Source organism: Acanthopagrus latus, chromosome 12 (assembly GCF_904848185.1).
Source record: "Acanthopagrus latus isolate v.2019 chromosome 12, fAcaLat1.1, whole genome shotgun sequence".
Taxonomy (NCBI): domain Eukaryota; kingdom Metazoa; phylum Chordata; class Actinopteri; order Spariformes; family Sparidae; genus Acanthopagrus; species Acanthopagrus latus.
Window position 1 is genome coordinate 25836818 of NC_051050.1, and position 17365 is coordinate 25854182.

At 42.5% G+C, this 17365-nt stretch overlaps 2 protein-coding genes across 3 annotated transcripts; one reads left to right on the forward strand and one right to left on the reverse strand.

Annotated features, from left to right (window-relative positions):
- Nucleotides 1–8256, forward strand: LOC119029691. 2 transcript variants are annotated; one of them, XM_037116744.1, is made up of 3 exons: nt 1–22; nt 3935–3966; nt 5688–8178. In XM_037116744.1, exons 2-3 carry the CDS (start codon nt 3956–3958, stop codon nt 7300–7302), a joined length of 1626 nt encoding a protein of 541 aa, XP_036972639.1. In that variant the 5' UTR covers nt 1–22; nt 3935–3955; the 3' UTR covers nt 7303–8178. The 2 variants fall into 2 exon arrangements, with proteins under 2 accessions (XP_036972639.1, XP_036972638.1); XM_037116743.1 differs by lacking the exon at nt 1–22 and adding an exon at nt 2841–3207 and having other exon boundaries at nt 5688–8256.
- Nucleotides 8257–15069: 6813 nt separating this feature from the next.
- LOC119029711 lies at nt 15070–17057 on the reverse strand. The gene has a single exon (XM_037116776.1). The coding sequence runs from the start codon at nt 17022–17024 to the stop codon at nt 16122–16124; it is 903 nt and encodes a 300-aa protein (XP_036972671.1). The 5' UTR covers nt 17025–17057; the 3' UTR covers nt 15070–16121.
- Nucleotides 17058–17365: the final 308 nt, after the last annotated feature.

Sequence of the window (17365 nt, forward strand, 5' to 3'; positions counted from 1 at the left end):
AGCTCTGTGACGCCTGCAGCAGGTAGGAACAATTCAGTATGTACAAGTTAAACAAGCTGAGGTAGAAACTGTTAAATAGTTGAAAATGTGCAGGATTTTAGACTACTGAAGCATTTCAAATGAAACAGGGTCACTCGATATAACTTATATTAACATATAAAGAAAGTTGTGAAGTAAAGTCTAATGAGTGACAATGGCGGAGGGGTGGGGTGGCAGAGGGCGGCCGCGGCCACCTCACGCTGAATCCTGGCCAACCTGGCCTGACCCCAACCACCCGTGCAACCACCGCATTACAGCTGTCAATACTTTCAGGTGTGCCGAAGCTTATTTTGCACTGCGACGGCACTACCGGGGACTTTAGATGCGCGCACATCCTGTCTGAACCCCCCCCCCCCCCCCCCCTCTCCCTGGAGGAGAGCTACCCGCGGGCGCACGGCTGGGAGTTTACGAGTTTACAGTCTGTGACAGAGCGGACAGACATCGGCTACCCGCCTCCGCAGCTCCGACAGTGCATCACCCTCCGACCCTCCAGCGAGGTGGTGGGTGAGGCGCTCCCAGCTGCTGGAGGCGGGGACCGAGAGGCGCAGCGGGTGGTCGGGCCGCTGCATGCCTGAGTCGATTCAGAGGATTTTCTGAATCGATATTGAATTGGGAAAGAATATATTGCAATGCACTGGTGAATCAATATTTTTACCGACCTCTACTATTGGATATGTGCAGGTGATTGTAACTTAACATCCGATGTGTGCTGTGTGACTGACTGGTGTGTCTCTACCTGCCACAGAGTTAAAATGTGACTGAGCATGTCAGGGTTCCTTCTCTGCCAGCTGAAGCAGCCTGGTCAGAGGGTTTTCATACAGAGGTCACATGCTTCTCTGTGTCATTTTAAGTGGAGGACCAATAATTATTAGTTTCATTCTAACAGCATTCCAGACCATCAACAAAATGCAACAACATATATACAACTGTTGTGAGCATTTCTACAGTAGCCCTTAAACCTTGTATGCGTATGACTGGAATCAAATCTCAGTTTGTTCCTTGTTAGATCCTTTTGTTGGCCCATTCATATGTGTGTGTAGCTTGAACAGGCTGTAATAAAACAAACTGTTGTTGAGATGATGTCTGTGTATTCCTGATACACTGAGAGAATGAGCTCATAGTGATCTGAGCAGCTGAACATCTCCCAAGTCCTCTCAACACAGTAAGTTGTGTTGTCTGTATATTGTGCTACATTTGTATAGTGTAATCATCTAAGTTAGATATACTGACTGTTATTTGATCTTTTGCACCTTTACATGCATTCCAAATATTGTGGAGGTGTGTGGTTTAGGTCCCCTAAATACCTTTATATTTCACTGCCACCCCAGAATAATCACATAACCATCCTGGCCACCCCACTGAGTGAATGTTTTTATGTGAAGAGACAAATTTAGAATCTCTCTCTTTTGGATTTAAAGTTCTTCACACAACTGAATCAGAATCAGAAATACTTTAATAATCCCAGGGGGAAATTATGTTTGTTACAGCTCCAGATATACAAATAACATATATTATATGTTATATAAGCAACATCTATTAAGAGCAAAATATAAATATAAATATAAACATAAATATGAATGAAAATAAAAAATATATATAGCTATATATATACATATACATACACATACATACATAAAAGATCAAATATACAGTTAAATACTGTGTAAGAAGTACAAAAAAGAAATGACTGTCCATGTTTGAGTCTGGTTACAGAAAGAGGGGTGTCTGACTCTCTCAGAGAGGCTTTATAAAGTTTAATGACCACAGACAGGAATGATTTCCTGTGGCGCTCAGTGGTGCATCTGGGTGAGAGGAGTCTTCTGCTGAATGTCATCTGCTGGGCCAGTGTGTCGTAAAGAGGGTGTGTGACATTATCCAAGATGGACTGAAGCTTGGACAGCATCCTCCTCTCGTGTCCAGGTCCTTTTTGTAGACAGCCTCGGTATTTCTTGTCCAGTCCAGCTTATTATTAAAGTACACTCCCAGATATTTATATTCCTCAACAGTGTCCACAGGGACCCCCTGGATGGAAACAGGGTTGTTTTCACCCTCCTCAGATCCACTATGAGCTCCTTTGTTCTGTAGGCGTACGTACTGTGGTCTGCCCATCAGGTAATCAACAATCCAGGACACGATGAGGGCATCAACCTGCATGGCAGCCATCTTCACACCCAGTAGAGCTGCACGGATGGCGTTGAAAGCACTGGAGAAGTCAAAGAACATGACTCTCACAGTGCTCGCCGGCTTGTCCAGATGAGTGTAGACTCTGTTCAGCAGGTAGATGATGCCGTCCTCAACTCCCAGGTGGGGCTGGCAGGGGAACTGTAGTGGATCAGTGAAGGGTCTGACCATAGGCCTTAGCTGCTCCACGACGAGCCTCTCCGGGGTCTTCATGATGTGAGATGTCAGGGCCACCGGCCTGTAGTCCTGAGGGCTGCTGGGACGCGGCTTCTTTGGCACAGGAAGGAGGTAGGACATCTTCCACGGCACAGGGACCCTCTGGAGGTGCAGGCTCAGGTTGAAAGTTGACTAAGTACTCCACTCAGCTGGGGGGCACAGGCTTTAAGCACCCTGAGAAGAACACCGTCGAGACCTGCAGCTTTGCCAGAGTGGAGTCTCATCAGCTGTCTTCTCACCAGGTCAGGCATGCAGAACACTGTAGAGGTGACAGTTGGGGGAGAGGTGAGGTCCTCAGGCTGTGGAGGACATGATGCAGAGCAGGGGGTCGGAATTGAGATGGAGGGGGGCAGACAGGGGGTCTGTAAGGGGGAGGAACAGGAGGAGGTAAATTGGCAGTTCAATCAAGAAGACCTCGACTCTCACATGTAGGTTTATAACAGAACCAGATACCAGATGTAAAGATGGTGCATTTTCAGTCCCACGTGAAGTGCTCACCAAGAGGAAACCTTCAAAACACTTCGTCATTTACACGACACACTATGGGCTGAGAAAGACAGTAGACCACAGCAGATCAACAATAACCAAGAATAAACTGATGTCTCCACAGAAACAGACTGTACAGCACGTTCCACCGACTCTGCACAGAAAAGTAGAACAAAGATTTAGTTTGAGAGAAACTTCCTGAAAATGGAACCAACAGAAGAAAAAGGGAACAGCATGGAACATCCACCTGCAATCACTGATCCACCACCTGTATCTGCAACAGAGGTAAGAAACCAACTTTAGTCCAAACCAGTTTAGTTTTAATGGATCTGAACTGATTGATACATTCTGTGTGTTTGTTAACATCCTAAATGAATAAATAAAAGTTAAATAAATATGATATTAAATGCGAAATTAATATTAAAACTATTAATTTACAAAATTATATTTATGTTTAAATTATTTGATGTGTGTCTTGTGTATTTATTCACCTTTGTATTAACTTCTGTTTATATAACTTAACATTTTATTTCTTCTGCTTCATCATGTAAACGTTGGTGCTGCCAGTCACAGCACAGTATTCCAGCACTATGAGGACAAATAAAACAGCAGCATCAGCGACAGCCTCAGAGTCTCAGCTACTCTGATCTGGATCAGAACACCACATGGTGAACTGACTGTAGAGCTGAAGTCACGGTTCAGTTTCCCTCATGGGAGCTGATTTCACAAAGACTTTGTGTGGTAGTGAATGAAGACAGACACATTATTTATTGATCCTATTTGTTAGTTTGAAAGAAGAAAGTCTCAGTTCATCATAAATAAAGTAGAATATCATCTGTCATCAGCTCATTTCCATGATGAAGCAGCTCCATGAGTCAGTCTGGTGTCAGCAAAGTGCTTTTTAAACACTGTTGGACATTTGATTGTAATTGTGTTGAATGGTGTCATTGTGTTAGTTTCCTTCATTACAGATGAATTAAATGTAGTTCTGGTTCTGATTCTGTTTCTCCAGACACCAACACCAGACGTCACCATGGCAACAGGGTGAGTAACACAACCAACCTTTAAAAGTGAATTCAGACAGACAGTAAAGTGAAGCTGCAGACACACATATACACAGCAGTCTGTACACACACAACACAGTGACATGTGCATGACTTTAACAGCAGCACATGTTGATGGAGGTCACAGTGTGTTCAGCCTGAACACTCATTATTCTGCTGAGCTGTTTTCTGCTAGTTAAATATCAGTTTGTAAGTGTTGCAGAAGTGAAGAAAGGTTGAACACAACTACACTGATGTGAACATGATGCCTGCAGAGAGACAGACGGGGGAAAGACACACATGCACTGCTGGATGTTAATGTGCTAGAAATGTAACATGTTGGTCTCGTGTCTGAATCAACACTCGAGTCACTTCATGTAAAGTCACAACAACAATCTGACTGTCAGACCTGAAACTTTCCTGGATCAGCAGCAAAACACTCGACATCCAGCAGATGTGACTGAAAGAAGAAGGTGAACACGACGTGCCGTCGTTCAGTGTTTGTGCCTCGAGTGTTAATGTTCAGTGTTCAACAATCATCACGTCTCCACTGACAACATGTTTTATAGAGACGCTGTTTGACTGTCTCATCATTCATGACCTGTTTATAGAGCAGCTTCACCTTCTCCTTATTCACAACAACTACACATGTTAATGCAACCCAACACAACAGCTCAGCCACATGTCAGCCAGCTGTTCTGGTTCTGGTTCTGGTTCTGGTTCTGGTGTCGGCCGTGTCTCCTGCACTAACGGCTGTTGTGTGTTGAGATGTGTTGTTTCAGTGCTCTCTCTCTCTGACAGCATGTCATGACTGATGCTGTGTTGCACTTTCTGAACTGTTTGATATGAAACTTGTCAGCAGTGTGTTGATGGGTAAAGACTTGTGTGTCCCTTGTGTTGTTGCAGTTGCTGCATTTTCCACAGCTGAAGTTTCCTTCTAGATGAAGACAAGTGTAATCAGGTTTCAGGTTTCTAAAAGTGTGTCTGTGATTGTTGGTGCTTGTTGAAGTGACAGGATGGGGGACTGTGCTGATCTCAGCCTGTGATGGTTCTGAACTCAGGATGTGTCAGAGTTTGTTGATGATGTCCTGGAGTTTCTGCTGACAGTGACTGAATTCAGTTGTAAAGATGATTCTTTGTGTTCTTCAGATGTGGCTTTAGGTTTCAGCAGCTCAGCTCTTGAAGATGTTAATTCCTAGTGGTAGACTTTATCTATTGTAGATGGGCGGGTCCACTGATCCTGTATGTGCTGACAGCTACATCACAGAATGCTAGAAAACCATTTATTACATGTTTCTGTTGTTAATGAAGCTAAATGTGGAAACTTAAAGCAAAGTTCTGCCTTTAAAACTGGAACCAACTTTCACCTCAAACCATTTTCAGATAGTTTCTAATGTTGTGATTTGATTGAAGTGTTTAAAGATGTAAACCCTGTTTATTGTTTCATACATTCTGTAAATCACTTTCAATTCCATGTGTTTGACTTCAGAGGGTTTTAATACCTTCTCTAAATCAGAAGAGGTCAATTACAGCACCAGAACACTTTAATATACAGCTGTCACATTTTGTTCTGATCCAATCAATGAATAGACATTTAATTCTAACTTATTTGATTTAGCTTTTTCATAATAGAAATAAAATAACACATTTGAGACGTACAATGAGGGGAGGCTGAAGTCTGAACATGAAATTAAATGTTTAAATGATCTCCTTCTTCTGCAGGAAAACAAAAGGCTCAGTGAAATACGAGGACATCATCTCTAAGAGTCTTCTTGTCCGTTCAGGATCTCCTGCTGTCTACCAGCTGAGACCAAAGAAAGAGGAGATTGGATCTCTAAGAAGAATGACTCTTGGTGAAAAAGATCTGAACCAGACAAACAGAACCATCTTACTTGTTGGAGAAACAGGAACAGGAAAATCTGCTCTGATCAACACTCTGGTCAACTACACCATGGGAGTGAAGTGGGAGGATGATGTCTGGTTTCAGATTGTAGAGGAGGAGAAGAGAAACCAATCAGAGAGTCAGACATCAGATGTGATCGTGTACCAGATCTTTGGATTTGAAGGTAAAACTCTGCCCTACTCTCTGACCATCATCGACACTCCTGGATACGGAGATACCAGAGGGATTGAACATGATGCTGCAGTCAGTGAGAGATTATTAGACTGGTTCCGCTCAGATGATGGAGTTCATGAGATTAATGCAGTGGGTCTGGTGCTGAAAGCAACTGAGAATCGACTGGATGATCGACTGATGTACATCTTTGATTCAGTGGTGTCTCTGTTTGGTAAAGACATGGAGCAGAACATCGTCGCCCTCATCACACACTCAAGTGGTACGACGTATAAAAACGCTCTGAAAGCTCTCGAGGCTGCAAACATTAAATGTGCCAAAGATGAAAAGAATCAGCTGGTTCACTTCCTGTTTGATAACTGCCAGCATGAAGACAGGACAGAGGACACAGAAGAGCTGCAACATGCATTTACAAAAACAACTAAAGGTCTGAAGAAGTTCACAGAGTTTCTGCACAAAACAAGATCACAAAAGCTGAAAACAACTGTGGAGGTTCTGAAGTCACGAATCAGACTGACAGCCTGCATCCAAAACCTGAAAGAGAGGATTCAGTTAACTGAACTAAAACAGAGAGAAATCCAACAGACCCAGGAAGCTCTGAAGAAACATGAAGAAGAGATGAAGAAAGATGAGGAGTTCACTGTAGAAGTTGATGAGGCCTACAAAGAGAAACTAGCTATCAAAGCTGGGAGGAGGTGGTGGTTGTTGTTTTCTAATGGAGCGACCTGCTGTACAGTCTGTGAGGAGAACTGTCACTATCCATGCACACTGGCCTGGTATCCAAAACACTGTGAGGTCATGAAAGATGGCCGCTGCACTTCATGTACCAGGAAGTGTCCTGTGTCAGATCATGTGAAAGAAGACTGGATCTATGTGACCAAGACAAGAAGAGTTAAAAAGACCCTGCGAGATCTGAAAGGGACGTATGAAAAGCAGAAATCAGAGTGTGACAAGAAAACAAGTCTTTTGGAAAAACTACAGGAGGAAATGGAAGAACTTGAGAAAAAGAAAGATCAGATGTTCGATAAATTCTTCCAGCATGTTGTCAATCTGGAGCAGATCGCTCTGAAAGTTGATTCACTGTCCACTCTGGTCCACTTGGACTTCCTGATTGAGAAGATGAAGGAGAAAAGAGACACAGAGAAGATCCAGAAACTGGAGGAGATGAAGAGACAAATGGAGGAAGATAAAGGATTAGTAGCAGCGCTGCAGTACGGCTTTAATAAACTAACATCAGCATTTAAAGGAGCAAAAACTAATTGAAGAACCTGTCAGAGAGCAGATAGTGTAGAAAACATCTTCACACAATTGATATAAATGTTGAAACATGACAACATGTTGCTGAGTGTGTTTGTATAAAGTGTTGATGTGATAACTTCATCAGAACATTGAAATGTGATCACCACAGCTAACAGCTCTGCATTAAATGGAGTGAGGACGCCCCCTGGTGTTTCATGCTGAATACAACAGCTCCCTCCTCTATATCACACATTTAACACAAAGTCACATCCTGCTGTAGAAACACACATTATTTGTGCTGACATTGCTGTTACAATCATGTTTCTCTCCAATATAATCAGGCTTCTGCTCACATGTTTCTGCTCCTGCTGGTCTGAATAGATGTGTCTTATATATCCACCATGATATTATAATGTTGAAGTTGTTGTGAAACTAAATAGAAGTAAAGTGATGATAAAGGAGTTCAGCCTGGAGGGGTTAAAGCTCTTCCTGTGTGTTGTGACTGTTTCTCTCTTTGTGTGAGTTGAATGTTTTTAAGGTTGATCTGATGTGTTTTTCTGTGATTTATTGTGATGTTACTCTGATGTTGACACAAGTGTCAGTAACACATCACTGACATACTTCTGCTCATATAAAGCAGTTAAACATGATGTTTGTCATGTTCATCACTGTACAGAGGACTCTGAGTCTGGAGGGTTTCTGAAGAGTCATGTGATCTACTGTACTTTGATTTGATTGGTTCTCTGGTTCCTTCATGTGTCTTCATGCTTGTAGAATATCTCAGATGACTCAGTCCACGTGGAAACATGTTGATCCATATTTTTAGTGATTGTAATATATTGTGTTATTCCACATGAAGTCATGTCCTGACTGATGCAGTGTTCAGTGAATCATTAATAAAATCTGTGCTTGATGAACTCAGTTTGTTCAGAGTGTCTTCACTGGATCATCAGCAGCTTTTTCACTCTGTTGAATCTTCTGCTGAACTTTCTTCGACAATCGTGTGTTTGTCTTTGTTACTGAAACACTTTGAGTGTGACACAGATTCACACAGCACCGTTATAACTGAGGCTTCATTAAAGATGCTTTCTGCAGTGACCACTAGAGGGAGCCAACACTGCATTACTGAAGGGATTCTGCTGTGTGGACTGACGAGACTCTACTCAACTAAACTAGTCCACTTTTTACTGACAACACACAAACCTGGCAACACAGCAGAGACCTCACAGGTTCACCTCATGAGGATTTAAGGTTCGGGCACCACACTGCAACTGACTGTAAGTGCAGATAAGAGACTTCTCCTGCAGCAGACTGCTGGGGTTACATGTGAAGACTTTTGGCTGAAGAGTTCAAGATGTGAATCTCAAATCTAAGCACCATCAAAAACATCCTGAAATGAATATTGCACAATTATGAATGTTTGCCAGCTGTGTGCTGCCTCATTCGGGGCACCATGTGCTGCGCTTTGTTCAGCATAAATAGGATAATTCAAGGATAATTAATTCTGATCCATAATAAGATGAAGTTTACATTAGATCACCACCCTTGAAGAAGGAAAAGAGCCAATTTACCAAATCAGCACTAAACTATCAGTTTGTAATTCTGATTAACAATTAACTTAATAACTTCAACCAAAAGTACCATAACAGCTGTAACGGTTGAAGGATTTTGGAGTTCTTGACAGTTTAGAGGTCGACAACATTCACTCCTGTACAATATTAAATACACAGCATGAAGGTTCAAAAGCATTTTATTTAACACAAAGCTGAAAACACACAATCTGACGTGATGCCACATTATAGAAGATGGTGAGCTGCATGCAGAGACTCTGAGTGTGTGTGAATCATCATTCAGCTGATGTCAGATTATCTGTGTTAACCCAGTTCAACAGCAGCGTTCTTTGATGAAAAGGTTCTGGTGGTTCCTCGGCTGATGAGTCGAGCAGGAGAAGGTTGTAACTTATGAAAGTGATGTGTGACTGTAAATAGTGTTGAAAATGATCTTAACTCACACAGAGTAAATGTCCATTTACCACTGAGTGTTAAAGGGCTTATGAAGCAACCTGACACACCAAACTCCAGTCATTTTTTCACTGATTGAGATGCAGAAGCACATCACACACAGTCAGTCACACCTTCTCCTCATTCAGATCCAAACAGCTGATTACCTTCATCAATACACACTTTTAATGAAGCAGCACACAGAGAACATTTCTAACAACAAGGACGTTCTCCTGCTCTGATGTTTCTGTAGGAAATATACGTACGAGCTGCTCCGACAGGCTGAACTATCTGATGATGTCACACAGAATCAGATATCAGTCACAGACACACACTTTACTGCACAACATGTACTTTTACTGCATGAAGCTGATTCTATCTGTGTACTTACTGATTTAATAGAGTACTTCTTGTCCCACTGTTGGTTTGTGGCTGAGAACATGCTGTGACACCTCCTCTCCTCAAGGTGGCAGCGTAGCATCAGGTATATCTGTGTGTTGTTCGTCTCTCTCTCTCACACACACACACACACACAAACACACACAGGAGAAAACAAAGACATGATGACAGAGGAAGGACAGCGAGTGTTTAGAGGAGAGTGTGAATAAGAAAGAGGACGGCTGTTATTAAAACTACACAGTGTGTCAGCCAAGACAGCCCCACAACATCCAGAGACTTGAGGTAATAAGGGTGGATCTCATCCACCCCCGGTGCTCTGTCACCGAGGAGCTTCCCGTCTACCTCCGTGATTTCGGCTTGGGTGATGAATGAGTCAACCTCTGAGCCTCTGCTTCCTCTATGGAAGACATGTCAGTGGGATTGAGGAGATCCTCGAAGTATTCCTTCCACCACCCGACAATGTCCCCTGTCGAAGTCAACAGCTCCCCACCTCCACCGTAAACAGTGTTGGTGGAGAACTGCTTCCCCCTCCTGAGGCGCCGGATGGTTTGCCAGAATTTCTTCAAGGCCGTTCGGTAGTCCTCCTCCATGGCCTCTCCGAACTTTTCCCAGACCCGAGTTTTGCTTCCGCGACCACCTGTGCTGCTGCTCGCCTGGCCTGCCGGTACCTGTCAGCTGCTTCAGGAGTCCCCCGGGCCAACCAGACTCGGTAGGACTCCTTCTTCAGTTTGACAGCATCCCTTACTTCCAGAGTCCACCACCGGGTTCGGGGATTGCCTACACGACAGGCACCGGAGATCTTACGGACACAGCTCCGGACAGCCGCGTCAACAATAGAAGTGGAGAACATGGTCCATTCGGACTCAATGTCCCCAGCCTCCCTCGGGATCAGGTCCAAGCTCTCCCGGAGGTGGGAGTTAAAGACCTCTTTGACAGAGGGTTCTGCTAGATGTTCCCAGCAGACCCTCACAATACGTTTGGGTCTGCCAGGTCTGTCCAGCTTCCTCCCCTGCCAACGGATCCAACTCACCACCAGGTGGTGATCAGTTGACAGCTCAGCTCCTCTCTTCACCCGAGTGTCCAAGACATACGGCCAGAGGTCAGATGACACGACCACAAAGTCGATCATTGACCTCCGGCCGAGGGTGTCCTGGTGCCATGTGCACATATGGACACCCTTATGCTTGAACATGGTGTTCATTATGGACAAACTGTGACTAGCACAGAAGTCCAGTAACAAAACACCACTCTGGTTCAGATCGGGGAGGCGGTTCCTCCCAATCACACCCCTCCAGGTAACACTGTCGCTGCCCACGTGAGCGTTGAAGTCCCCCAGTAGAACGACGGAGTCCCCGGTTGGTGCACTCTCCAGTACCCCTCCCAGGGACTCCAAGAAGGCCGGGTACTCTACACTGCTGTTCGGCCCATAAGCCGAAACAACAGTGAGAGACCTATCCCCGACCCGAAGGCGCAGGGAAACGACCCTCTCGTTCACTGGGGTAAACTCCAACACATGGTGGCTTAGCAGAGGAGCTATAAGCAAGCCCACACCAGCTCGCCGCCTCTCACCGCAGGCAACTCCAGGATAGAAGAGAGTCCAGCCTCTCTCAAGGAGTTCGGTTCCAGAGCCCAGACTGTGCGTAGAGGAGAGCCCGACTATCTCTAGCTGGTACCGCTCAACCTCTCACACCAGCTCAGGCTCTTTCCCCCCCAGTGAGGTGACATTCCATGTCCCCATGGCTAGAGTCACCGTCCAGGGATTGGGTCGCCGGAGCCCACGCCCACGACCGCCACCCAAATCACACCACACCCATCATTCAGGAGCAGGACGGAGGCTGGGGGAATCCAACAGACACAGCAGAGAAGAAACAGGAGCAGCGAAGGGCGCGATGACTGAACTCCACCTGGTCCCCCCTTTACCTGCAGCCAAGGAGAAGTAAAGACTGGCTGGACAGCTTTTGGACCTCTGGTAAGGACTCTTTTAAAGGACTGTGCCACTTCATCACCCCCATCTTTTCTTTTGGACAGTTTGTTTTTTACCAAATCTGCCTGTGTTAATAAACTGCCTCACTGAACTTCTGACTCTGCCTACTTGTTTAACCAGTGAGTAAAGAAACCTGTGACACATGTACAGTACATATACACACCTACATGCTCACACATGTTCACACACACACTCACACACATACAAATATACACAAACAGCTTATAATATAATACATACAATATATATGCACTGACCAGATTTCTGTATCTTATTTTAAAAGTTATTAATATTAATGTGTACTGTGCCACACACTCTAACGTCTAAAGTCTTGGTTCGATCACCTTTAGCTTTGATTCTTACGCTGATGCTCCCATCACTGTGGAACAGAGTAAATCTGGACCCATCAGAACCACATGACCTTCTTCCATCACTGCAGAGTCCAATCTTCAAACTACCTAACAATCTGAAGCCTGTTTTTTCAGATTAGCTTCTCTGATAAGTGGTTTTCTTAAGGCCACACAGCTGTTTAGTGTCGGTCCCTTCAGTTTTCTTCACACGTCTTGTGGAAACGTTCTTACTTCAATTATTAAACACAGCCATCACTTCTACTGTTAATTCATCAACAGCTGATGTCACCAAAGGTTTAAATGATTTTATTTAGATAAGGACTGAACTTTAATTTCTGGGGGAACTGTTCCTGTGAAAATGGGACTTTTCATTCATATCTTGCACTTTTTATAACATTGTTCAATATAATATTTGATTTACTGTATTTACTCTATGTTCACTTGTTTGACTTAAAAAAGGAGGATGTGTTGTCACCTGACCTCAGGGAAATAGTTTGTGGAACAGAAACTGAGGTGAGCAGTAAATCACATTCAGCGTCTGCGGTGTCGCTCTGCAGAGTCAGCGTCTTCTAACTGAAGCTGTTTCTATGAAACCCTGCGACCACAGAGCATCCAGCCTCCGGTCATGTTAGCAGACTCTGCCTGGATGAGAAGTTGTTATCTGTTTCACTTTCTGTTGATCATTTTAATTAAATTTTGAATGTTTTAAACTAAAATTCTCACATATTGCACCTTTAATTTCCCTCCACCAGCTCAAATGTGAGACTCATGTTTCAAGTCAATGAGCTGATTGGGTCCTCAGTAAATACAATAACATGAGAAAAGATCTGTATTGATGTCACAGCAGAAGATGGTCAAAACAGAAGCATAGTAATCTACTATTTACAAATTAATCAATACAAGATCTCAAATACTAAATATAAAAAAAACATTCAAAGCCATTAAATCAAGTATTTGCAGCAGGTGCATCAGTGCCAGAGTGAAATTTCACCCCTCGCTGGAGGAGGAAGAGAACTGTCACAGGATCCCTGCACTCAAATGGCTTACTGGGGTTCCACACAGCCAACAGTACACTGCCTCACACGGGGCACCAAAAGTAGTGCTCAATGCAACTACATGAGGAGTTGTGGGTTAAACTCGGCTCTGAATAATAATGAATGATTATCAGGGATAATCATCAATTATGATAAATAACAAGATCCAATTTTCATTAGATCACCTTGTTGCAGCACCCTGGAAGAAGGGAAAAGAGCCAATTTACCTCCTCAGTCTCATTAAAAGGTACTAAACTGTCAGTCTCTAACTCGGATTAGTAATATCTTAAACATTTCCATAACAGTTAAGCAGGATTTTTACAAAAATATTTAATAATTGGAGGAAAAAACATTTAAGAAGGAAAAAATGAACACTTTTAATAATCCATTTTCTCACTTTAATTTGATATTTGACTTAAAATATTTTATGTTTTATTCTGAGGCTCTGAGACGAGCTGATGTAGTGTCTTATAATTTAATAGACTAATAGATGTTATAGTTTTTTATAATTCAATTTCTATTTTCTTATTGCTTATATTCACTTCTTTATCTTTTATCATTTTAACATGTTCTGTCTTGGTACACATCAATGTCTAAATACATTTTATTGATCACGTGTAAAACACACAAATTTCATTTTGATTTGTGTGAAAAGTGTAAACACAATTTAATTGACTGGTTGATTTAATTTTGATAACATGTATTAATCTATTTGTCTTCGTCCTTTAAGGAAATGAGAATGTTTCTCTCTATGTCTTGAAATAAACTGATGACTAAATAAAGAAGAAGATAAATAAAGAAGATTAGCAGGAAAGTTTCATTCAGACACAAAGCAGACACAAGTGTGTGTGTGTGTGTGTGTGTGTGTGTGTGTGTGTGTGTGTGTGTGATATGACAACGCGTCACTTCAGGAAATAAGTGTGTTACATTCACTGCGATCGGGAGCGTCTGAGATCGATGATGCGTTAAAATGCGCCTCAGATAAAAACAGTGCTGACGTAAACACAGCAGCTGTTACCAAAGAAATGAGCTGATCAGATTTGAAAAAAAAAGCCACAATTTATAATTCAAAATATGTGATTTAATCAAAACTGAGGCAAGTGCAAAGTTTAGTAAGAACTGAGATCTTTGAGTGAAGTAAAAGTACTAATACCTCACTGTAAACTCTTTCACGTCCTGCAGTGGAAATATAACTGAAGTAAGAATGTGGAACAGAAGTGAGAAACAGATCTGATGTGGTTTCCTCCTGAATCATCGGCCACATGTGGAGAAACAAAGCTTGGTCCTTCATCATGGACCAACTGAAGAGGAAACCTGCAGAGCTTCATTCAGAGCAGGGTGACCCAAAGTGGGGCACGGGGGCCGAAGCTGGCCGCTTTCAGGTTTTCTTGTGGGCGGAGTGACACTAGACAGGAAACCAGTCAATTAATGGAACTTTGGGTCCTGTAGCAACATTTAGCATCTGAACAACAAGCTGCCCAGCTGTAGATCAGACACTGTGTTGACCCGTATGAGACACCGTACGTACCAGAAGTAAACGCTTACGTAGGTGTGCTGTCAGATAACTGGTGTCTGGACTGAGTTGTTTCATTCCTGCAAGCAAAGCGGGACACGGGGTTTATGTATTTATGTGCATGTGTTCAGAACATCTGTGTACATGTATATAAGGGTGTGCACATTCAAATATATGTGTATATAATATATGTTGTATTAATTGAATATGTAGTATATTGAATTGTATATAACTAGACTGGAGCGTACGAAGGTAAACAGTTTGAGGAATGGAAGTAAATTGATTAAGTAGTGAGCTGTGGATTAAACAAATGTTCACGTCTTCCTGCTCCTGTTCAGATGTTTTTATTTTGTTTTTTTAACTTTTGATTTTGATTAACTTATTAAATAAACAAATTGATTTTGTTTTCACTTGTCTGAAATAAATTTGCATGCATTCAAAGTTCAGCAGAAGATTCAACAGAGTGAAAAAGCTGCTGATGATCCAGTGAAGACACTCTGAACAAACTGAGTTCATCAAGCACAGATTTTATTAATGATTCACTGAACGCTGCATCAGTCAGGACATGACTTCATGTGGAATAACACAATATATTACAATCACTAAAAATATGGATCAACATGTTTCCACGTGGACTGAGTCATCTGAGATATTCTACAAGCATGAAGACACATGAAGGAACCAGAGAACCAATCAAATCAAAGTACAGTAGATCACATGACTCTTCAGAAACCCTCCAGACTCAGAGTCCTCTGTACAGTGATGAACATGACAAACATCATGTTTAACTGCTTTATATGAGCAGAAGTATGTCAGTGATGTGTTACTGACACTTGTGTCAACATCAGAGTAACATCACAATAAATCACAGAAAAACACATCAGATCAACCTTAAAAACATTCAACTCACACAAAGAGAGAAACAGTCACAACACACAGGAAGAGCTTTAACCCCTCCAGGCTGAACTCCTTTATCATCACTTTACTTCTATTTAGTTTCACAACAGCTTCAACATTATAATATCATGGTGGATATATAAGACACATCTATTCAGACCAGCAGCAGCAGAAACATGTGAGCAGAAGCCTGATTATATTGGAGAGAAACATGATTATAACAGCAATGTCAGCACAAATAATGTGTGTTTCTACAGCAGCTGTCAGCTGGTCACAGCAGATATAAATGTGAACACAGTGAAAGTTGTGTTCTGATGTGATGAGCAGCTGAGAGGAGAAAAGAGGCTGAATGATGTAACTAACAGCACCAAATCAATCCTGACTCAGCGTTCACTGATGTGGATCAGAACATGACTCAGCACTGCTGATCATCTGCACAGTAACTGCTGCTGATTCATCATCAAACTACAGGAACAATCATCATTACAGACCACAGAGGGCGCTGTCTGCTCAAACTACACATTTAAACACTGGTTACATTTTCATGTTCTGATATAGTGATGACATCAAGACTTTATAGAAACAGAATGAAAAACCTTCAATCACTTGAATCAACAGTGTCGAGTTTGTTTTCTACACATCTGTCTGCTCTCACATCCTGATCACCTACTTCTTTACTTCTTCAACAGATCCTGTTTGTCTGTATCGTGCTGCTGCTCTGGTTGTTTCCTCCACTCGACTCTTCATCTCTTCCAGTTTCTGGATCTTCTCTGTGTCTCTTTTCTCCTTCATCTTCTCAATCAGGAAGTCCAAGTGGACATGAGTGGACAGTGAATCAACTTTCAGAGCGATCTGCTCCAGATTGACAACATGCTGGAAGGATTCATCCAACATCTGATCTTTATCTTTCTGAAGTTTTTCCATTTCCTTCTGTAGATTTTCCAAAATGCTTGACTCCCTCTCACTTCCTGCCTTGCTGCTGTTATACATGGCTTCCAGATCTTTCATGGTCCTCGTAACTTTCTTTGTCTTGGTCACAAAGATCCACGTGTCTTTTACATGATCTGACACCTTACACTTCCGGGTACAAACCTTGCAGTTGTCTTTTTTCAACATTTCACAGCCCTTTGGATTCTTGGCCATTGTGCATGGATCGTGACAGGTCTCCTGACAGATTAAACAGGATACAGCTGCATTATAATGCCTCCAAAAGAAGCCATGCCGACCACCTTGGATATCTTGTTTTTCTTTGTAGGGCTCATCAACTTCTTTAGTGAAGTTCTCATTGCTCTTCATGGTTTCTTGATGTTTCTTCAGAGCATCTTTAGTGTCCTGGACCTCTCTCTGTTTCTTTTCCACATCCTCAACTCTGCTCCGCAGGTTTTCGATGCAGGCTTTCAGCACTTCCCGCTCCTTCAGAACTTCAATGGTTGACATCAGCCTGCGAGGTTCCGCCATTTTTAGAAAATCTGTGAACTGACTGATTCCATCTGTTGTCACATCCCATGCAGTTTTTAAACCAGCCTTAGTTTTATTAGTTTTCTCTTTGCTCTGGCAGTTATTGAACATGAAATGAAGAAGATCACTGTCCTCGTCTTTGGCACATTTAATGTTTGCATCTTTCAGTGCCTGCAGAGCGTCTTCAGGTGTCAGACCATCTGAGTGTGTGATGAGGGCGAACCCTTAAGACATGCAGAACAATCACAGAACCCCTACTGCACTAATTATACAAGAATATAGTCATATTTTATATCAAGCTGAAGCTGGGCTACAGTGTGTAAAAAACATGTTTATATGACCCAAACACTACTTGAATAAAAAACTAAACATCAAACTTCATGAATCACCATAACCATAACCCTAGAAATTTGGCTTGGGGCTTAAAGGGTTAAATTAGCTAGCATCAAAGT

Bases quoted from the DNA above. Each gene is read 5' to 3' on its own strand.
- LOC119029711 (XM_037116776.1), bottom strand. From the start codon at position 17,024: ATGTTCAATAACTGCCAGAGCAAAGAGAAAACTAATAAAACTAAGGCT.
- LOC119029691 (XM_037116743.1), top strand. From the start codon at position 3,127: ATGGAACCAACAGAAGAAAAAGGGAACAGCATGGAACATCCACCTGCA. The intron at 3,208-3,934 runs GTAAGAAACCAA...CTGTTTCTCCAG, and splicing joins CACCTGTATCTGCAACAGAG to ACACCAACACCAGACGTCAC. The intron at 3,967-5,687 runs GTGAGTAACACA...CTTCTTCTGCAG, and splicing joins GACGTCACCATGGCAACAGG to GAAAACAAAAGGCTCAGTGA.